This window comes from Nomia melanderi, chromosome 6 (genome assembly GCF_051020985.1).
Source record: "Nomia melanderi isolate GNS246 chromosome 6, iyNomMela1, whole genome shotgun sequence".
NCBI lineage: Eukaryota > Metazoa > Arthropoda > Insecta > Hymenoptera > Halictidae > Nomia > Nomia melanderi.
In genome coordinates this window covers 15001042-15024322 of record NC_135004.1, presented here as the reverse complement: position 1 = coordinate 15024322, position 23281 = coordinate 15001042, and the positions used below count along the sequence as shown (strand labels likewise).

The 23281-nt window shown below is 48.0% G+C and overlaps 1 protein-coding gene and 1 long non-coding RNA gene across 4 annotated transcripts in view; one reads left to right on the top strand and one right to left on the bottom strand.

The window, feature by feature from the left end:
• The window catches only part of LOC143174653 (uncharacterized), a 65185-nt gene that overhangs the window by 40299 nt on the left and 1605 nt on the right, over window positions 1–23281 (bottom strand). The gene's annotated exons all lie outside the window — the stretch shown is intronic.
• On the top strand, window positions 11406–22314 carry LOC116430107 (proton channel OtopLc). Of its 2 annotated transcripts, none has more exons than XM_076368330.1 (11): window positions 11406–11854; window positions 14868–15304; window positions 15389–15544; window positions 16310–16542; window positions 17007–17176; window positions 17290–17448; window positions 17718–17984; window positions 19613–19863; window positions 20005–20138; window positions 20217–20449; window positions 20524–22314. In XM_076368330.1, exons 2-11 carry the CDS (start codon window positions 15273–15275, stop codon window positions 20812–20814), a joined length of 1926 nt encoding a protein of 641 aa, XP_076224445.1. In that variant the 5' UTR covers window positions 11406–11854; window positions 14868–15272; the 3' UTR covers window positions 20815–22314. The 2 variants fall into 2 exon arrangements, with proteins under 2 accessions (XP_076224445.1, XP_076224446.1); XM_076368331.1 differs by lacking the exon at window positions 11406–11854 and adding an exon at window positions 12572–12958.

The window sequence follows — 23281 nt, the reverse complement described above, 5'->3', positions numbered from 1 at the left end:
GGTTCGTTGTCAACGAAACCTGCATGATCTGCAACCACATCGACGTAGCCTGACAACGACGAAGACGGTTGCTTCGAGTTTCATCCTCGTTCTCTGTACGAACGTTCTATTTGCGAGTTGCAAAGCTGTGAAATCAGGTAACATTAACTTGATTCGCATCGTAGCCATTCTCACGCTTGCCCACGCTAATTTTACGATTAGACACAATTTCTCATTATCTATTTATTATCTATCATTGTATTGTCTATCGGATTAAATTTAAGAGTGTTCACGATGTGCAAGAGACATCAGATGTCAGTTCAAAAGAATTTTATATAGTTTCTAATGTTTCGCGACGCATCTCCCAGAACATTCGTAAAAGATGCATCGCGCCAGCACGACTAACATGCGACGTGCTAACAGTGAGATCTATCGAAACATTAACACGTACCGTTGTAAACGTCGACGTCTCCGGTCCCGCGTGTCGACCGCGCCAGGAAAGGTCGAGAAAACGTCGGAAAACGGATAGAAAGGACGCGAGGGACGCGCGATGATTAATACCGGTCTCCGGCCAATGGGGGAAAAAAAGCAGAAGGAACGACGGGCTAGAGTAACGGGTCGCAGGGACGCTTAATCGTTAATATTAATGAGCAGCGAGCGGGTAAAAAATGTGACGGTTCGAGGCGAGACAGTAAATAAATCGCGGCAGAGATCTCTCCGCTAACGAACCCGCGCTCGGCCGTCCGCGGCGTTGGATCCTATGCACTCAGAAGACGCGATCCTGCCACGACGTCGCGACGATTGTTTTGAAATACCAAGAAAACAAAGTTCTATCTCACAGAGGAGAAAACAACTTTCCATCTTTCTTCTCCCAAAATCGCAAATCAACGCTGGTGTCCCAATTATTTTAGAACACCAAAGAAACAAAGTTCTCCTATCTTGCGAAAAGATTAGACAACTCTCCATCTTTCTTCTCCCAAAATCGCAAATCAACGCTGGTGTCCCGATTATTTTAGAACGCCAAAGAAACAAAGTTCTCCTATCTTGCGAAAAGATTAGACAACTTTCCATCTTTATTCTCCCGAAATCGCGAAGCGTCACCGCTGCCGCAGCGGAATCGCGTCGCTCGTGTGCATAGACTCTTAGCCTGCTGGTTTCAATTTCCGCGGCGCTGGTATTAGGGGGTCGTGGGGCAAACTAAAACAGAAAGATCGTGGAAGTTAGCCCCCGGACTGATTAACGGGGGCGGTTGTCGGGGCTGCGGAGATCCTAATCGTTAACGATCACGGGCCGATGCCCGAGCCGCACGCTCGCGGCGAGAGCCGAGGTTCGCGGGAAACGAAGGAACGGAAGACACTCGAGGTCTACTTAGGGGTTTACTTAACTCGGGATTAACTCCGTGGGTTAATTCACTTAAGTGGGAGTTGGCCCCGACACCGCTTCGGGCTGCTATTAGGCATTACTGCTCGCATCGGTATTACCACTTTGCCGGGGTCACGCTACCGGCGCGCGTGACAATCTATTTCTCGCACTCCCCGGCGTCCTCCCGCCGCCATCGCTCCCGGCTCCGGCTGGATGACTCCTCGCGCGACGAGCGCGTTTCATGGAGCTCGCGTTAGACATCCGACTCGTTTGGCCCGGTACCGCGGGCTATTACCTCGATTATTAACCTCTTGACTTAGAATCATCCGTAAGACTCGCGGTGAAGACTTTGAGCAGAATTTAATAAACACGAACGAGTCGCTTTCTGATTTTTGTAAATTTGAATGGAATGAATAATATTCTATTTAGATATTTAAGAATTTCCTCGTCTTCGTTTGTTCAACTCCTGTAGCTTCTGAATATGTTGTACGATCGTTTCAGAAGCCGAAACAATTTCCTCAATTTTCGTTTTCTAGACACAACTGCATTAGCTTCTGAGCGACTCGAATATTGCTCGGTTCTTGTGAATTCAAAAGAAATATTATCTCCCGTTATGTTTTGGACTGAAAGTAGATGTAGAATGTGTGCATAGAACTTTCCTCTTTTTTTAGTAAATTATGAATAACAAGGTTGCGTCAATCACAGTTAAGAAATAATTCATAGGGCAAGGGGTTAACGACGCCCACGCCCTTCGCTTCACTCGCAAACGAACCCGAGAGAATTTTCGTGGGCTGCCGCGTCAGCCAGCCTCCACGCCCGGGAAAGGAGAACTGGAGAGATCGTTATTCCGCGGGGTTAATATCCGATTACGGTAACGCTGTTATCGTTATCCCTCGTTACACGGCGCGCTGCTGTGTTTACTCAATGCCCAGCGAATCGCGCGCGCGATTGCACGCGAAATTCAGTCGCCGGCCACCCTTCTCGATCAAGATAGGACCGTCAGGTGGGGACAATCGGAAATGCGCCGCGTATTGGCTATTAACGGTGGACAGATCGAACCGGCACTCTTCTCTAGATTCGGGGGTAGCGTGGCTCGAACCTCGACACGCGATGGCTGGACGCTTTGACTGCAAAGAAATGCTCGTCGATACTCGAGCGTAGTCGGAACAGATTTCTTAACCTTTGACTCCTTATGGACGAGGATTTCTTGAAGTTCCGAAAACGTTTCGAAGTTGTGGCGAAGAAAACTAATAAGTGACCTTTTGTTATCTGATCAAATCAATCGTTCACTTCGTATTCGAAATATAGAAGCTTGATGTCGCCGAAATGACAATATTCATCATCGAAAGGTTAATTGTGGACGGACCTAGCAGTTTCTATATAAAATGCCGTGAAGTTTGAAACCAGCAGAATTTTTATAGTTGGTACTATTGCTATGCAAAATGACATGAATGCTATAACATTGAAATTTATAGGCCACATTTTCATGGATTTAATTCTATGTAGCCTTAATTTTTCGAAATCATGCACTTCAACCCTCGGAGTACGGCATTTGTATTTTTCCTATTTCTGCTCATTAAAATTTGTGCTGGTCGTGAACGTGTTAAAGGTTAAATTGAGATTCATACTTAAAGGTTAATGGTCAAGTGTTAAATGGCGGTGTTGGTCCGCGCGGAATCCAACTCTGATCGCGACAGCCTCGGTCCGCCGATGGCCCCTATCAATCCGGAGCGAGCGTTCGTGCCCACGGCTGTGTTCGTTCGTTCGCGGCTGATAGGCAGTCGCGGGTCCGACTCGTTGTTATGCGGCGCGCGGCGCGATTTCCGATACGTTGCGAGCGACGAACGTCACAGCCAGGGCTGTTAACCCCTTGCGTTACCATTTAGCCCGGCGAAATCCGGGCCACAATTGTAGCGACCGAACGGACTCAAAGTGGCGGGGAAAAGGTACAGAAATGTTAAGGGCAGGCCGCGTCTCCCACTCGTGACATTCATGTTCGATTCGAAATCCTGATCACGTCACGCGAATTAGGATGACACAGTTTTCAATACAAACTGAAACGTGAGTTTTCCTGGTGACGTATCGAACGAACGGAACATCGTCGGACGTACGAGATATAGGGACAGCCGAGCAATCGTAGAATCCTGACCTTTCTGCTTTATTAACCTCTAAACCTCTTTCTATTATGGGAGTCTGAAAATGGCTGATTAATGTTAAATATTCTCGGTTGCAGCAACTAATAAAAGAATGTATTGTACCGATTTGTTTTCATTTATATAAATATCTCTACATAGTGTAGTAGCTGAGTCGTTTAGAAGCCAATGCAGTTCAGTCTAGAAAAGAGAAATCGAGAAAGTAATAGTTCTTGATACATTGGTTTATTAATTTGATTAGAAAAGTATATAGTCTGTCTTTAGATAAATTGAAATATATTTCGAATCAAATGTCTGACACTAGAACTATCGAGTTAGATTGACTTTTTGAACTTTCTCTATAGAAACTCTAACGGTACATTTATCAGACTTCAATTGATTTCAAATTCAGTTTGCGTATTAAATCAATCACATCTGTTGTCCCTTAATAATTACCAAAAGAAGACATCGGGAATGGGTAATTTTGACCCGTCTGGTAGTTTAAGTGTTAAAATAACGCAGAGTTGTCGAGAAGAAAATGTAAAAGGGACTCGGAGTACAAAAGAGCGAATGCTCCGCGTTGCTCGGATGCGTATCAATACCGGAATCCCCGGTCGAACGCAGACTCGATCCAGCGCGAGCGAGAGGGCCGTTTAAACGTCACGAACTGTATCTGTCAGGGGTACACACGCAGAGGATTCGAGATTTTTTCGGCGTCGACAGCACGCGGCAGCTCGTCACGACGCTGTTTCGACGGGACACGACAAAAACACTATTGAGACCGGCCCCCCGTCACCGATCAGTTTCACGGATTTCCTGCTCACCCCTGTTCCCAGCTTCGCCCGCGATACTGACACGTCGCAGCCCGCGAGATATCGGGGCGCGAGACCGCTGGGCCGATCCGAAAATCAATTTCGAAGGTTACGCGCGAATTCGAGCCGCGAATTAGAGGGACCGCCACGCTCGGCGCGGGGAATTGTGCGCGCGGGCGGAAAGTGGGACAAACACTTTGTTTGGTGAACTATGACGCACGGTTGAAGTGCGAAGATCAATTTTGAGAAATGTGTTTGCACCGCAATGCAGCTTGCGTCGGTGCGTTCCGAATCCGTAGAACGGACGGAGCACGACATTCTATCGCAGTATTTCTATCGAGTATATAAATAGGATCGAAATTTTAGGTGCACTAGTTTTTCGAATTATTATAACATACTCATCATTCTTTTGTTGTTTCGACGAAGGTGTCACTGGAGTTTGCCACTAATTCTTTGGAAGAAACAAAGTAATCTAAATGAGGGATCTAGGAAACAAAGATCAACTGTCCAGTCGATCTGCTAGATTCATGAAACTTCTAATCGATAAAAAGGAAAAATATTAATTCGAAGGATATATCTCCTACAGCCCTCCGTCTTTAAATTCTACTAATCACTACTAGAGAATCTACATCTTCCATCCGCGCAATTCACTTTGAAATTTTTAATCGGCGGAGGTCCGAGGTAATATTAATTCAAGCTTTAAAGATTTCATATCGCCTACAGCCTTGCTTCTTCAAATTTTACTAATCGCTACTTTGCGAACAGATGGAAGAATCTAAGCCTTCCGTCCACCCGTTTCACTTTGAGATTTTTAATCGACGGAGGTTCAAGGAAATATTAATTCAGACTTGGAAGATTTCATATCTCCCACGGCCTTTCTTCCCCGAGTTCTAGCGGTCACGCGCATTTGAGCATCCGGCCAGCCCTTTTCACGGAGCCTCGTCTATCCTCCTCGGCACAATACCCGGTCCCGCTATCGCGACCCTATTACTGGCCCGAACCATTTCTGTTCTTCAATTACTCGACATCCTCCGCCGTGGCTCTCCTTTTTATCATCCTCGCGTACCTTCCTCCCGCCGGCCCCTCCCCCCTGCCCCTCTTATCCATATTTCGCGTTATTGAGGGTCATCCGAGCGGTGTCGCGTTCAGTCGTGGAGACGAGATCGATTGTTGCCTCCCGCGAGTGCATGCGTGCACCTGCAACCTTCGAGAGGAACTCGCGGGATAAGAATAACCCGGTTCGAGGCCGGCCGCCGCGTTTCTCGCACGAACAACCGCCCCTCTACGCGTACGCCACGAAAACGATCCAATTTCGATTAAGAACAAGCAAATCGCCAGAGAAAACGGGGAACGAACACTGATAACGCTTAAGGGATTCCCCTGTAATCAACCCCTTCAACCCTTTGATTATAACAGAATTTTACATCGCGCATTCCTAAGGAAGTATGTTAACGTGCCGGCGAGATGAAATTTTCATATTTGGAAGACTAAATCGCAAACAGATGATTTAATTACTCGACAGCGAGGGATCAGCAGGTGATTTCTGCTTTTTCTATTATCTAAGCAACTGATGTATAATTTAGCTTCATCTGCTGAAGGTTTTCTATATTCCAAAGAATCTTCGTCCGCAGAGGGTTAACCATGAAAACAGAATTGAACTGAATTGAATCTAAAATAATTACGTTTATGTAATATACGGTTAACGGAAGATGTAATTACTCAACTGGAATTCACTTGTGTCTGATCTGACGAGTATCGTGTTGAATTCATGGAGTTTACTTAAGACTGAAAGTTGCAATCGACAGCATTAATCGCGTAAACAATGAGAAATCGGTATATATAGAAGCCGATGTCTACAATTAAATTTTCTGCGTACACAATCCGAAGCTCCAAAAATCCTCATCTGCAAAGGGTTAACCAACCGGCAGGAATTACACCGGAAATGCCGTTTAAACCAATTCGTAGAGCCCCGCGGTGAATCGGCTTTCGACCGTGAGTATCCGTTAATTGATGGATCTCTAATTTCATAAACCCGCGAATGTAATCCTCTGTTCTCCCGATCGTTCCGCGAGCGACCAGCCGAAATTCCGCGAATCGCGGAAGCCGGACGTTCGTTCAGGGACAGAGACAGCGTCGGTTTCCGTCGCCCCGCGTCGTGGCCGTGGTATCGAGTGCCAGGACAAAAGTTGCTGTCGAACTGTAAATACGGTGGAAGGGATCTCCCGGATGCCACTCAAATTCCATTTTCGCCGCCTTCAGCCGCCACATCCCGGTGCACTACGAGCTTCCGGTCTTGTCGCGAGTGTAGGTCGCGCTGATCGAACTGTCCGCGCGAATCAGTGTGCCTTCCGATACGTGCTGGTTCACTGGCCCTTTTGCTCTCTTTCTCCTCCGCCTCTCTCCGTCCATTTCATTCTCCGCCTCTCTTTCTCCCCTCTGTGCTCTGTACGCGCGTCGCTCGATCTCTCGTTTTCTCGCGCAGACACACTAGGCGTGTGTACGGCAACAGGAGGCGATGACAGCTACGGTAACAGCCACGTGACGTCTGCGACTGGTCCACGAGGCATCTAATTATTGTCCGCGAGACCGAATTTCTTTCGCCGACTCCGGCGAAGACGTAAACAGCGGCGCTCGGGCCTGTCGAACTTTCGAGGACGAGCTTCCTCGAAAATCGCGCGAATTATTCGGAAGCCCCGGCGGATCGGCCGACAGCGCTGGTGCATGTAACTTGAACTACTATTATATAATTAATTACCAGCGTGGAACGCCACGGCGCCGTGACGCCGTTAATTAAGATATACAGCCATTTAGTTTACGTAACGCTAATTTTCATCGTCATCTCCGTCATCGAAGCGTTCGACGAGGCCGTCGAAATAATTATCGGCGACGCAGTTCGGAACTAGAACTGCTCGAAAGGAGCGGTTAGATTGGGCGTTGATCGGAAGATGACGTCGTCGTTTCGGTTTCTCGGAGGAGGATTCGTTACATCGATCACGGGTAATGAAGGGTTCGATGCTGGTCTTATGAAACAGCTCGCAGAATTATGTCACGCTTGTAGGATGGACAATAAAATTAGCGGACGGATAATTCTTCTGATTTGAATAGTCATTTTTATGTACTACTTTAACTAGAATCTATACGCGTTGCTCGACCCCCGACGCGAAATATCAAGCTATCGCCTATAATTCAATGCAAAAATTGAACCCTATAGCAGGTGCACCTGTTGCAAATTGTGCACACACTCGCGTAGAACGCAGAATACAATAAAATGCACGTGTAGGAAACATAGAATAAAACTTTTACGGACGAAACTCTGTCGGGATTGTCGACCCCAAACGTATACATGACGCAAATTCCCCATTATAATTCCTAACAAATTTATCATCGTATTAATAATTCCGTAATGAAATCGCCAATCCATTTGCAAAATTCAATACCGAAATAAACGATTCGCGTTAACCCTTCAACCTTTGACTTCCTTCCAAGCCGATCTCGACGAAACTGCCTTATCCTCGTTAATTCACTTAAAAAAACAAGAATTCCATAATCGTTTAGTGTAAAGCTACACCAAAGCACACGAATAACAAGCGCAACACCGTAACGGAACTCGAAATCACAGAAATTGAACGTTTCTGTTCACTGAACTACATTCGAGACACTCGCCGCGAGTCTCGCACGCTGTTTCAAGGCAAGGGGTTAATTAAGTCGTTGGCTCGGTCAAAAAGTTGCCGGCGTACCGATCCTTGCGCGAAATCCCGTCTACTTGGCGGTTCATCCCCTTCCCTACCCCCGTCGCCGGTCCACCCCTCGGTCTCCTGGTTCGCCATGCACCGATTCCGCACCCCCGTCGTCCCCGAGCCACGACACCGCCGCTGAAAGCCACTCCTGATCAGTCGCGCGTACTATATTATTTTTACCTCGGCAACTAGAGCGGTGAAACACGCAGGCGTTATCAAACACGGCTTTGTCTAACTTTAATTGAAAATATTGGAATAAATCTTCCAATAGACATTGTCGGGCGAAACTGCCGCCGCTCCGGCGTTCTGTGCCGGCGCGCCGCGCGAAGAGATAGGGGTGAGGATGGCGGCGAGGGACGCGCCGACCGACGGGGAGGGGTTGGATGGGTTAGTGAATAACTGGATAGCGACGGCTGAGTGGAACAGGGACGCGAGCATCGGCCAGAAGAGGTAAATAGCCATTTGCGGTCGAGTTTATAGCGAAGGTTCGCTGCTCAAAAAAAAAAAATGCCGCCTGCCCGGTCGGGGCCGGCTCTCGCAGTCAACGAACCATTTTGGCAATTCGAATCAATCCCGCGCCTATTTCTATCAGCAGCGTCGCACCCCTCCGCGCCGCTCGCACCTTCATTTCGTCGGAACAGTCCGCGTCGTATCAGCGTTTCCGTCGGTGCGGCAAATGGATCCCCTCAACTTGCCGTTCACTTTCGCGGACCGCGAGGTAACAGGTTATTATCGCGACGCCAGTCTCGTCGCGACTCGAAATTCGTTTAGCCGTTCGCTTCACCCTCTTCTCTCGCTTGTCTCTTTTTTCTTTTTTAAACTGTTGCCTCCTGTTGAACTGTCGCCGCGTTTTTCAGTCTCGCTCGCCGAGCCTCGGATTTATCGCGAACGCGAGGAAAGAAGTTTCGATAGAAAATTAGAAATTCGAGGAACGACGCGCAAGCTCCAGGTGCGAGGCAGTTTTCGGGCGGCCATGGTGCCTCGTTCGCAGCCCCCGGTAATGACGGTAACGAATGGTTGTAATGGCGGCCGGTCGTTGTCGGAGCGGAGCGGTCCGGCGACAACGTCGCCGCTTTGGAATTCGAAGCGTGACAGGGCTACATAGGTAGGCGCGAGCGACGACGGTTATCGGAGTCGATCATTCAATTTTGCGCTGCAAATTGTCCGCGCCGGAAACTCATATCCGGGCACTTCCGGTTCCCCCTGGTTCCGCCCCCGGGAAGAGGAGTCTCGCAAAAGGGCGGCCCCGCTGAATGGCCCGGTAAGGGAGAGAGGCAGAGAGGCAGATGTCATCGGTGAAGAGAGAAAAAGAGAGAGGGAGTGAGGGGGGAGGGGGCTGGCGGGAGAGGCGAGGACGGGGTCGGGGGGTGACCAGAAACGACAGAGAATCGAGGAACGAAGAGGTCGCAGGTTCGATAGGTAGGGACTATGGCTCGGATGAGCGCCGAGGTCGCTTCCGGTTGATTGCTCGCCAGCCTCCCAGAACTGTTCTTGCCATCGGGAACCGGGGATGGAAGTGTCGCACCTGCATTACACTCGAACCTTTAACCTTTTTGTTACTCGCTTAATCTCGTACCGTTGCGACGGCAGTTGCAACTAAAATCGAGTTACTTCTCCCGCCGATTCGTCGAAATATTGACGATCAACGATTAAGCGGTGGTATCGATGTTCGCTTCCTGGAAGACAGAGCCTCGTACCTGTTGTATGTTAATTGGGTTTCCGGCCTCGGCGATATTGGTATGGCGAATTTTCGCTACGGCGACACTCAGGCAAATAAGAAAACAAATTCAACCGTGCACGCCGCTTGACCTTCTATTCAACTTGTTTGATTTATGTGCCTATAAATAAGTTCGATTGCTCGTGCCTCTTAAGCGAACAGCGCCGAAAACACATTCATCTTCCGTGGAAGGCGCGCCGCATCACGTGCCTCTCTATTAAACATGTTTTCAACCGCGAAACCGCGTGCGTCATGCGAACGTCCTGTTGCCCGTGTCTAGTACAACGAACCCTCGATTCCCGGGGCCGAACGGTCCGCTCGATTTACTTTTTCCAACTTCATGCGTATAGAAAGACAAGCGGCGGGCTACTTTCATCCCCCGGGGTCGCGGTAAAACGTGGTTATTAATCTGGAACCGTGTCTAATCCAGGCATTACTATTCATCGCCACGCTGCCGTCAAACCGACTGATCTAGCGGAATTATTCTCGTCAATCTGAGCGTCTCCCGAGAATCGTATTCGCGCGTGCACCAATCCACGGTTCGCGTCGCGTCGCGTCGCTTCGATCCTCTTTGCTTTCGTAGATTATTCACGGAAAGCAATCGACGGAAAGGTGGGCCACTTGGGGACACCGAGCGTCAATCATACCGCGGCCGGTTCGAGTCGTTGACGTTTAATCGACGGACAGACCGTCATTAGCCGCTTACACCGTGGGCGAGAGGGGGTGGGGCGAGATCAAAAGTGGCAAGGACAACGGACGGCAACGATGCGCGAGCATGGATTTGTCGAATCGATCCTCGCCGGCTACAACATCGCCACGGTAATTAGGCCCCGGGTACTAACTATTATCGGCTGCGCCTGCAATTAGTGCCTTTTAGCGGGCACGGTCTAAATTTTCGAACTGTTTCGGCAAACACATCGAGGCGGTCCGCGCGCGGATGATGATACCAGGGCTTCATTAACAGCTTATACTCCACTTAACCGGCTCGCGCGGATTTACGTTAGAGAAAATCATCCTATAAGCTGGCGCGGACCGGCCCGCGCGCAAAAGTCCCGTAAAATTATGCGAAACCACCCGGCCGTCATGAGAACGTATAGGCACGGGGTCGCGTCTGCCAACGCGCGCGCGGATTACATGTTTCCTGATCAACGCAGATTCCGCGGACGCCCGTCCCGCGCCGCGCAACCCCTGACCCGGCCACACGTTCGACCCGGTCCCCCCCGATTCCCGATAATTTTATAATCGCCGGTCCGCGCGCGCACGAAACGTTCGGCAGCTTTAACGGGCTGGCCGGGAGGAATGGGGGAGGGGTGGGACGGGGAGATGAAAATATCGAGTTGCCCGTGGCGAATATACGTCATTTCTTGGTTCAATTATTCCTAAAACTCCCGGCCAGAAATTGAATTCTGAGGTAATCAAGCAATACAAATGCAAATACCGGGAGCGCACCCGAATCGCCGCGCTCCCGGCCGCTGTCCCGCATTTCGAAATATTCCGCATAAATAAACAATCGGCAGCTACGAATTACATCAATCTAGAATACCGATCGTGGGAACGTGTTGTCGTTGAACCGTTTCCTATTAATATTGCACAGTCTTAATGCAACGGCCGCGCCGTTGCATATGTATAGAGGCAGGCCGAGCGATCCCCTCGTCCACAACACCGCATTCCCGCCATTTCTCGCAATTTCCCGCTAATTTCGCGACAACACCGACTTGTTTGTCGTTGACCTTCCAGAACAAGGCACAGCGGCCGCGACTTTTTCCGTCAGAAGCGTGCAAGTCGCGGCCGAATTCGTCGTTCGCCGCGTCGACAAGTTCCGGACGACGTCCCGTGCCGAGCGTTATCGGACCGCGATTCTTCTTTTTTTTTTTGCCCCGTTTCCGTTTCATACGCGGAGGATCCCGCAACTCGGATTCGCCCGCGGCGCGCTATTTTCCCGGTTTTTTATTTTATTTTATTCCGCGTTCCACGGACTCGCAGCCGGTCGCCCGTGAAACAGCTGTGCCAGATTCCGTGTTGTCGTCCCTGTGCGCCGGCCGTCCTCGATTCGTTAATCAAAGCGACAATTTGTAACGCTTCGGAACGACATCGGCTAATTCGACAACGTGAAAGGTAATAACGCGTCTATTCTATTATGCATAACGTTGATCGCCGGCGCTACGGCTCGTGACAGGCTTATCGCGCGAGGCATGGAATATCGGTGGTGTCGGTGGCTTTCTAGTTTTTCTTCGGATTCAACTAATCCGCTTAACGAACACGCTTCTTGAATACTCGCAAAAAGATACAAACGAAAATCGACGCACAGAGTCGCGAGGGTACATTTATTCATACGAACAGTGTATTGTCTATCGCGCGAAATATCAAAGTTGAACTTTGAAGTAGTACAGACACTTCACTTGCACATTTCACATTTCCACGATGCTGCGTGGAAGTATCTGTGAACCAATGCTTGCGTTCGTTCGTTCGTGTAATCACCGTTAAATAATTACACCCGTATCATCATCTCATTCATTCGGGTACTCGTAAAGTCCTCACGGAAAAATCGTTGAATCACCAGGTCACCAATTAATGCGCAGTTGGTGTGATACTGCGGTCGAATAGCGTCGTGTTCGGTTATCGCGGCCAAAGGCCTCTTAATTTTCCAAGACAGCCTGTTTTTCCGTGACAGGAGAAAGTTCATGGCGCAGACTGTATAAGTGTAACACACGGGAGCGGCCTCGGCGTACAAAAGACACCCGTTGCTCGAGATTTTGTCGTGACGACGCCCGGCACCGTCGACAGACGCATGAAAGCGCTTACCTTTCGCAAAGGCGCGCTCGAAGTGGCTTTTGTGCAATTCACGTCACCGGGGAATAGTCGCCGCCGGTACGCGTAACACCGATGGCATTACCACGCCTAACTCGCGACGGAACGTTTCGCTCGACTGACGCGCCGATAGCGTCACACAGTTCACCGGGATTCGTTTAACGCGATACAAACGAAAGTTGGTGAAGTTGGTCCGGCTACACGACAGCCGTTGTCGGCAACGTTGCTCGCGCAAAGTCAGGGGCCGCTCTCAATGAAGTTCAAATTTCACATCATCGTCTACGACGCACTGCATCCGAATAAAATAATAACGGTCTTTGTGACGGGATTATTATTCATTCGATCTCGGCTGGCCATTTTTGGCAGTGGAATTTGACGACTGCTCTCGGTGTGTTTGTAGAATTCATTATGGTAAGGATTGAGTTTCCGTAATAACGAAAGTTTGAGTATTTCGTTGAGTTTCCCAGTGAGGACCTCGTTCTATAGAAATTCCTACGTGATAATAATGAACAGTGCGGAAAAATAACGATAAAGCAGTTCTTTGCGATGAAAATCAAACAGTAGTGAATGTATTTGCTACGGGAGTAACGCTGTCTATTCTGGACTGTCTGATTAGAAACAGACTTATTCTCCTTGGAAGACTGATTCTACCGCTACTTATCTGAGAACAAAGGTCATGTTTGGTTCAATTGAGAAAGAGTTGAACACTGGATTATACTTCATATCGCTGCTTTCAATAGTTATTAACATTGATCATTAACGTTAACTTAAAGTCTGCAATTTGTATCATCTCCAGAGATGAAAAATTGAAAATATAGATAAGTGTTAGATCTGTTTGCAATTAAATTCTGTATGTAGAACCACATCCTAACGTTGTCGACGCTCGTTAAGCCTCCGGCCTGGAACGAGTTCATTCGGCAGCCACGAGCCCGGAACCACCACGGAGTCACCTGACCACTTCGGTCACCGACCATACCCTCTGGCCATATTTGGCCACTTCCTTTGGCTACTTTGGCCAATACCTTCGACTTTGGTAATCTCTTGTGGAAATTCCACCAAGTACCTCCGAATTCACATGAGAAAGGTCCGTGAGATTCTGAGTTCCCTAGGACCTGGATAAACCCTGGGAAATATCATTGCAACGGTGTCCGAACACCTTGAAGGAATTTCTCCGAACCACCTGGATTCGCTACAGGAAAATCCCTTCGCGGGCTTTTGTAGTTCTTCAGGAGAAATGCATCCAAAGACCGCTGTTTTTTCCTGGAAAAGATTCCTTCAAAGGACTGCGAAATCTTCTGAGGAGGATTCCTGCGAGAGTGTCTAGAACGTTTTAACATCTCGTAGACCACGTGTAATTCGTAACTCTTTGCGGGATCTTTTAATTGCATGAAATTAGAAATGTTTTCTAGAAGGTTGCGAAGCTTTCTGAAAATAACGCGAAAGTATACGAGACTTTGTATGAAACATTTAAGTTTCCTCGTATAGTTGTTCATTTTCCAGGTTCAGATACGTCACGTCGGGTTTCATAATCTTCCTCCGTTCGTGCGATAACAATCTTCAGCGTTGTTTACCGTTTCATTATCTTGAAATATCTCATTTATAAGATCGTGGATTCGATCTCTAAGTGGCGCGGAATTAAACTCATCTTCATTGCTAGTAATTTCATCGCTTGGTTCCGGTTTTATAGTTATTGCCGCATCTCGGTCGCCATTCCTGTTGGTGCATTAAATCAAGCGGCGACTGAGGGTCGCCTGTCTGGTACAAATAGTTCAAAATCTATCAAATGAATGTCGTGGGAAATGTAATATCGAAGTATTCTTACGGTAATAATTTCATCTTCTCACCTTCTCTCCGAATATTTCCCAAATCGAGACTGCATATCGACTATACACATCGAAAGCTAGTTTTAATTATATTCGAATCATGCTAACATTATAACCATGCCACGATTAACGCTAAACACACCGTAACCGACAAACTGGCCGGTCTGGAAAATTCAGTTCAAAACTCTGCATTAACTTCCATCCATTTAACTTCACATCAATTCTTATATTATCCGATTAATCAATTTCCCAATTTTCATCTTCCCTGTTGTTTCTGTTCCCACTACCAAGAAACTATCACCCAACTTGTTTACCTCCATTTTATAACCAATTATTTAACTGTTTACGGGAGGAATGGTTCCATACAAACTGCCTGCACGTTTAGTGTCAAGCAATTAAGTCGCCGGCGAGTACGCCGCGAACGATTCCCGTCCCACCGTCCCGTCGCGGCGTCGCGCAAACTCTTTGTCGCGCTTGAGAGAATCGTTTGCTTCTAGGTGTTTAAGCCGCGGTGGGTCGCCGCGGAGAAAGAAGTTGGCCAGCCTACTAAAAATTCAAAACTCGGGCGAATTTCCCCGGGAATAAATTTCCAAGTTTCCCCCGGCGAGAACAGCCGAGCAAATACAGGCGCCGCTGGGCGGTCTCGCCCGAACCCCCGGGACGAACTGGAAAGTTTGACGCATTGCCGGTGAATAAACCGAAACGATTGTTACGCAACGTTTGCGAGAAGAAAAAGGGGGGGGGGGAAAGAAAGAAGTTCCCGAAACGCGGGACGCGTGTTACGTGCATTCTGATGAACGAAGGCAATCGGACGGGTCTAGGTTTGTGACGTCACGGCTGCGCGTCCTCTCTTTTCAGCTTATTATTACGTCCCATCGATCCGGCTGCAACGGAAGTAGACTATGAATAATAGTCAATCGAACATAACGATCAGGTAAGTCGGCTCTGAAATCGGATTCCCCGTGTACCCGTGGCGCGGCCCTGCCACGCGATTATTGATCGGAATATGTGTTTGAAGTTCCGAGTTGAGAAACCGCGACGCAATGCCAACGATAACGCAGCCGGAGGCTGATGGAAAAGATTACTTCGCGACGCCTCGGGGAAGAACGCCTCACCTCCGACGACAAAGCATGTCCCTCACCGCCGTGATCAACCAGAGGAGGGGCCTCCTCGGGTAATGTCGTCAGCGATTTTCTAATTTTCCTCGAGCCGGGGCCGGAACTCGCGAATCATTGGCAACGTTATTAACGACGCGTCGACGCTGGGCTGTTCGATCGGCGACTCGCCGCGCGTGGCCCGCCGTAAAACGCGGTACGCGCCTCGACGCGTCGAACGTATAATTTCACGATCATTGAATCCGGCTAGCGAACGAAATATTTTCGATCGCACGGCTCGCCGGTTCTATTCAATTTATACACCGTTCAGTGTACCGACGCGAGAGCGGCCCCGGATGCGGCTAAATACCATCGATTCCCTGTAAACGATAAAATCGCTTGTGTACTGGCGAAATTGATCAACCTCTGGTCGATTGCGATTCAAGTGGCTGCGTTTAGAATTCGGAGATCCAGCTGGACGTGTGTCTGGAAGATTTTGTTAGTCTGAGGATACGTTGATATGTTTAAAGATTATTTTGTTTAAATTAAAATTAGTCATTCCTGAAAGCAAATTGAATTGTAAATCGAATATCTTCAATAGACGCAATCTTAGAGTTTCTATGGAGAAATATATGAAAGTCAGTTCGACTGCTCGGTAATTCTAGTGACAATTGATCGACGATACAAGGTATAAATCGACGATTTCGCAGTTAATATTCATAAGTACCTTTCGGATCTAAGAGAAATTTGGAGGTTGATAATATCGAAGAGTCCTCGAAAACGCGGTGACTCGATCGAAAGGCAAACAGGTGGATGAAATATGCGATGCTCGTTTCTGCCGGCAGAGCGCTGATTTCAGGGATAGGTAGCAACATGTCCCTGCCGTCCTGCATGCCGCAGGATCAAGAATTCTTGACGGGCCAGCCGCCTGCGTCGAAAACACAAACGCTGATGCTGAACAACCAGAACCAGCTGGAGAAGAACGACATCGATCCGCAGAAGCAACGACCGAATTTCTTGCCTTTGTCTCCCGTTAACTCTGCCTGTGTACCCATGAATGTTCTGGAAGCTACGAAAGGTAAAGTGTCCTGTGCTCCCTGTTATCGGGCTGCCGGAAGTCTGCAGAGTAAAGGTCTATGCACACGTGCGACGCAGCACAGTGCGGCCAAACGGCCGTTTTCTGGACGAAACTCAATAACTTGAAAAGTATGAGTGATACAAAAAAAGACAAAAGTTGTAAGATATAGAGCTAAACATATGGTGATTGTATTTTGTTTACATTACGGGGATATTATGAAGTTCTTTAAATGATAATGGATATTTTCGATTCCAACGTTATATAAAGATAAATATAAGATTTTTGGAGTATTGTCCGTACTGTGCGCTGAAGACGCGCGATTTTCGAAGAACAAAGACGTGAAGTTCTCTTATTCTTTCTTCGTAAGACAGAACCTTGTTTCCCAGTTACAAAATAATCGCAGCGAGACCTCGTCGCTCTATGCATATGTTGCAAGTTAAATTTCATTTGACCCTCGTCCACAGTTAAACAGCAGATCATGGAGCAACGATCGAAGCCGATGGAAAAGCGAAAATGCCACTCGGAAATGGTATCGATCATGAGCACTCTTTACGCGAATTTGTTGATCGTCGTTGGGATCGCGGTGCCAGTCACAGCGAGCGTGACGGAAAGAGTGCCGCCTGTCATGAACCAGGTGACGAGAAGCTCTAACTTTTGGGTGCAGTTGGAATCGATTGCTCATTCGAAGCTCTCCGATTGCACGTATCCTGTATATCTCGTATATCTTCGCGTCAATCCTTTTTGCAGGGATTTTACTTGTACCTGTATTTGGTCAGCGTCGCTTTCGTGATCGCGATGTACATCATAGTGTTAAGGGACAAAGCCGTAAGGAACTTGACGCAGAAGAAGGAGAAGAAGCAGCAGACCTTCGCGTTCAACGAGAAAGGGGAACGCGAGTTTAGTCAAGTAAGAGGCAACCGATAAATTCGATGTTCCTAATTAATTCGTAAATAATTCACGGATAATCGTACAAAGCAGATGTCCAAGAGCATAATTATAGAAAGTAAGAAAATGCAACGAAAGACTCGAATATCGGACGCTGTTAGATTCGCCGGTGTTCCTTAGTGAAAAATATCTTTCATCTGTCGTACAAATTCGCGGCTGGCTTCGAGTCCCCGTAATTAGCGGAAAGTATTCGGAAACGCGACACGCAGAATGAAATCTTTGTTCCTCAGACGCAACAGTACGGCAGCTTTTGTCTGAGGCTCGGCGCGGTGGGATTTGGCGCCGGCTCGCTGGTATTTACGGGATTGCAAATTGGGGCGGAAATAGCTTCCGGCCCGTTCAGGGCGATTACACCGGGTGCCAGGCTGCTGTTGGTCACGGCCCAGATGCACTTCATATTTCTAAACAGCAAGAGTCTTAAGCTCTCCGAGTACACCGCCCTCGCGAAATTAGGCCTGATGCACATGATCGCCACTAATCTCTGCGAATGGCTGCAGGTAAAGTTTCAACAGTAGAAACAAATCTTTTATAATTCCTACTGGTTTTCAACCGTTCATTTCAATCGAACGCGATAGCCTTAATTTTAACACAAACTACCGGACGGGTCAAAATGACACATTCCTAATGTAAACTTTTTGGAATTATTAAAAAGATAACAGATGTTCATCTGAGAAATTATCACAGAAATTGACCACGCCAACTGAATTGTAGATTAATTAAAGTATCCATGGATGCACTCTTGTAGCTTCTGTAGAGAAATTTCAAAAAGTCGATTTAACTGCTCGGTAGTTTTACTGTTAAACGCGTCCTTTAGCGATCGTCACTGTTGACTCTTGTTGACTCGTGTTCAATCCTCTTTGTAAAATTAATGCTTCCGATGGAAAACGAAAGGCGAAATGCGCGATTGCGAAGGCTACAGTCTTGGCATTATGCAGGGAATGGAAACTGCATGTCTCGTTCGAGGTAATTATAAAATTCGATAGAGGGCAACGTGCACGCATCAGAGGCACGGGTATTCGCATAAATATTATATTATACGAAGAGTGTATTACCCAGAGCACACAGTATTCAGTATAAAGTAGCTCGAGCCGGGGAATGGAAAGCACACTTGTTTCTGGTAACGAGATATCCACTCGTTCAATTTAATTTCCTATTGATAGGATAGGGTTTAAATAATTTATACGATTGTCCCTCTAAACCGTAATACCTGAGCGTCGTTTAAATAGGACGACGTCGTTCGGTTCATAGTTCGGTGGTTTTCAAGGCTTCTTATATTAACTCGGAAATACGCGCGCGCGCGCGCCATATTGTCTGCTCATCTTTCGCAGCTAGTTTAGTCTCTTATTAAAGTTACGAACAACGTTAGACACTATATACTATCCACTGTGTATATCAAACGCGTTTGCAAAGTTTTTAACAGTCTACGTTCTACCGGGTACGAGACCTTAACGCGAAATGATAACAGTGAATATGAAGCTCGAATCTTAAAATTCAATTGACATTACCGCGCGAACACTAAAGATTCAGTTCTGCAACAAATCATCGTCATTCGCGTAACTGCATTCATCTCCGACTATAGCAACGAGCAGTTTGTCGCGTCAATTAAGGTTTAATCGAATCAAACGAATCCGATGTTGTGCGATTGCGGAAAAAATTAAGACATAAATCACGAGGAGAAGATATTCGCGAGATCGTAAGGAAACCGGGCCGAAAACGGAACGGGGAAGCGGAAAATATCAATTCGCGGGACGGGGGCGAGTATTGATTCATTGTGTTTAGCATTCGCCGGTGTCGAGTGGGATGTTTGTTCCCACATTTGTGTAAATGTGTCCCGCAATGGCAGTGTGCGAGAACGCGTGCACTGTTCCCCGTCGGCGTCGAAGTAGTCGCGTTTACGAACGACGAAATTATTCCGGCAGCGCGAGATGATATCGAACTTTTGATCCGGCGCACGGAAGCGCGGCAAATATTAACAATAATTCCGCGCCCCGATAGCTCGCGTCGGCTACGCGCTCTCCCGGGTGCTCGCGTTACCGCATGAATTTTTCAGGCGTTCCACTCAGCCGTTCCGTTTGTTTCGCTCAATTTAATTCTTTTTTTATTGTTGCTCCGTCCCGCGTTAAAGGCGCTCGTGGAGGAGACGCGGCACGAGATCGAACAGCTCGGCCATACGCACGACGGCGAGGACGGTATCCTGAAGTCTTTGCTGCGAGACGCCAGCCCGTTCCTTTTCCCGTGCACAATTGAATTCAGTTTAATTTGCGCGGTGATACTATTCGAGATGTGGAAGAGGGCGGACGAGAAGATCGACGCGAAAGGCGAGAGCTCGACGAGGTCTTCCTATCACCTTAGCATAGACTGCAGCAGCTCTCACAGGTCGGCCGGAGAATTTAATTAAATCGATAAGATTGCCACGGTTAATTTGTTAATGCGATATCGTTAAGATTTTAAGTCACTCGGTGTTCCGAGAGCGTCGCGCCTTTATCAGACGGATCGCCGGTTTTTTTTCTTTTCCAGGGGCCTGTTCGGCGGGATACTGATCGTCGCCGCCACGATATTGAGCCTCATCATGTTCTTCGTCCTGAAGGAGGCCAAAATGAAAATAGCGATCGTGCAGGTCACTGCGCTGGACGCGACAATATTAGCGTTAGGTAGAGGAGAAACGATCGGAACCGCCGTTGTGTGTGCGCGGTCTGAACAAAGCGTTCGTTAACGGGGAAACTTTGCAGGTATGCTGGCCTCGATCGCCGGAACTTTGAAGCTGCAGGCGCTTCAGCAAAAAATAATCAAACCGTCGGACCTGGACACCACGTTATTGGCAGCGGCGCAGGCCGGCGTCTATCTCCACTGCCTTTTCGGCGTTGTCGGTGATATATTAACGATGGGCCCGACTTGGGTGCTGTCGTTGATCACGGATCTACTGGCGTTGATGCAGAGCACGAGCCAAACTTTGCTCATTAAAGTAAGCACTTGATCGATCCCGCCCGGGGGCTAATCATTTTCCTCGAGTGGTTTCAATTTCCCATAATTTTCCAGATCGCGTGGGGAAGACGTTGCTCGAGGAACGACAAACCCGGCAAGGAGTTGATCACCTTCCTGATCGTCGTCAACATCGCCCTATGGACGGTGAACACGTTGGAGAAGTCGCGGGCGGGTGTCCGTCCCGATCATCTGCAGTTCTTCGGTGTCTGGGCGTGGACGATCATCACCCACGTATCCATGCCGCTCGCTATATTCTATCGATTCCACTCGGCCATCTGTCTGTTCGAGATATGGAAAACGTGTTACAAGTGTCGATCGACCAGCATCGTGCAAACTCCGTTCTAACCGCGACACTCGGTGGTACCTCGTGTAATTCGCGGCGTTTAGAAGTTCAGCGAACAACTGATGTATCCTCTAACGAGGCTGTGTTGCGTTGCATACGTTCGCGGGGGTTGAGTAAAACTCAGCCGGGCGCAGCGAAATTGCATTACTCTTCGGCCATACCTTTAATTACCGGGCTATTAAAAGGGCGGCGACGGGGCAGGAAAGAAGGAAGAAGAAGGAGAACGCAGCGGCGACCGAGCTTTCGCAAATAACAACGTTACTGGGCATCGGACGGGGGGGCGGCGGGGGCAAACTTAGCGCGGTGTCTGGCAGCCGGCCACCGCACGGGAACTTCTAAGCTGGCGGGCGCGAGACAAAGGGTAAAAGGGACGCTTCAAAGCTCCGTGGACGAACGGACGCGACGGCATGGTTGCCGAATCGATAGAGTGGGGGCGGTGCGTACTTTTATCGATGTTATACGGGGAAAAGACACGGTAACGGCGATGGTGGACGTCGACAGTTTGATACGGTTTACGGTAAACACATTTCGGTAGCAATCACATCACGGGGCAAGCAAGCCTCGCTGCAGCGAGAAGTAGGTGATGCTTCGGTGGTTGGAGGAAGCGAGCGAGCGGTCGGTGAAGAGGCTCTTAGCCAACCCTTTGTTGCTCCTGCCACCACTATTGCTTCTACCGACCCCTCCCGCCGATCCTCTGAACGTAGTGGAGGCTACACTCTTGACCAAAGGCCTCTGATTTACTTAGCCTATCGAGTGCTCTTGGACTCGTCCACCAAGAATACCGTATATACGGCCCCGGTCGTGTACGTCGTGTACCGAAATTTCGAACTTAATGCTCCACTTACTGTCCTCCGACCTTTCACCAGTCGTGATTCCGGGCTTCGATTGCGAAACACCGTGTAAATCAATTTTCACGGGTAACCGTGGCTAGATGAAACAACCAACCGGGTTCATGCTATTTATTCTTTATAATTTTCTAGAATTATTTATGAAATGACTAACGAGGAGATTCCCCGAATTTCGCGTAACTTTGTTTCAGTATAATCATCACGTTCGAATACTTTTACTATGTACACTTTCTTTTCTCGGCTAATAACCAGAAAGTTTGTATTTATATGTACAGTTTTATTTATCTCGTTTCGTTTGTATCTATGTATCGAGTAATCGAGAATTCAGTGGTCTTATTTTGTCAAGTTGAAGGTACATATGTATATGTTTGTTAGATTTTGGATAATTTTTTTAGGATTAAAATTCCACAGGTGTACAAACTTGTCTAAGATACTGTACATAAATAAACGATATTTTGAGATACACGAAGCAATTGTTCAGGCATCGATAAGATATTTCGTAGAAAGCGTATGAATCTTTGAAGAAAGGGGGAAGAAAGGAAGGTGTTAGCATTACGTCACCAGTACCTAACACTCGCCATAGCCTCTGTTTTTTTTGCGGATTTAACGAGGATTTACCGTTTCTACGATTCCCTTCCCCGCCAAGCTGCAACTACAGCTGCCAATAGAATCTGTGACACACGCGCGAAAATCTCTCGACGCGAGCAAGAAAAATGTTGAATTTCGTGCTCTAGTTAAATATTACAAATCACGAAGCATAAGTTTAGAGTCGTATTCAAGAGATCATCCCAGTTTTCGATCCGTGAAATTCGCCGACGAAATTCATAGATCCAGCTGACAGCGTAACATTTCGATCCACATGTCCGTGCCTCATTTGCTCCATTATTAGTGGCCGTAATCGAATCATCAATTACTATCGATAGAAATTATCAGTGCTTCAACGTGATCAGTATATCGATTGTGCACGACGTTCGTGCATTATAAACCGCTCGCGATTCAACGTTTTACCCGTTGCAATCGCCGCGAAGAGAATTCTTTCGGGATTGACGCGCCACTTGAACTGTCCATGGGAAAATCTCGCAATTTATCGAGTTTACCTGTCCGCCGCTCTAACCCCCGCTGAGCCTCGAGTGATGGAGAAGGGAACAGGTGGGAGTGCGAGAGAACGCGGCGCGACGGGACGAGGAAGCCTTGATATATCCGCCAAACACAAGGAGCTGGCACAGCCTGCCGGATTTATCAGAGTTGCGGATAATGGATGGTCCATCTCGGCGGCGAAACTTTTTTAAATAATACAACGCGCAACTAGCGGGGAGCCCACAATTCCGCGACGATCTAAAACATGCTTACAGCGGCGAACGTGAAAGCCTTCCCACCCGGCTCCTCGCGGCAGCGAAATAATCGGCCGGGTAGGAACGCCGGGATAATCGGCAGGCTTCTTCTCCTAGCTCATAGAACCACGACGAAAACGTATCGACACGTGAAATCGTGGAGCGTTCGACACAAAATTATCTCGTGAGTGCAGAGCGTGAAGGAGTCAGGGAAAGGGTCGGAGGCGGCGTTCTCCTTCTCGACCTAATTACACGGGGGCTTTAATGAATTTTCGATATGCTCGACGCGC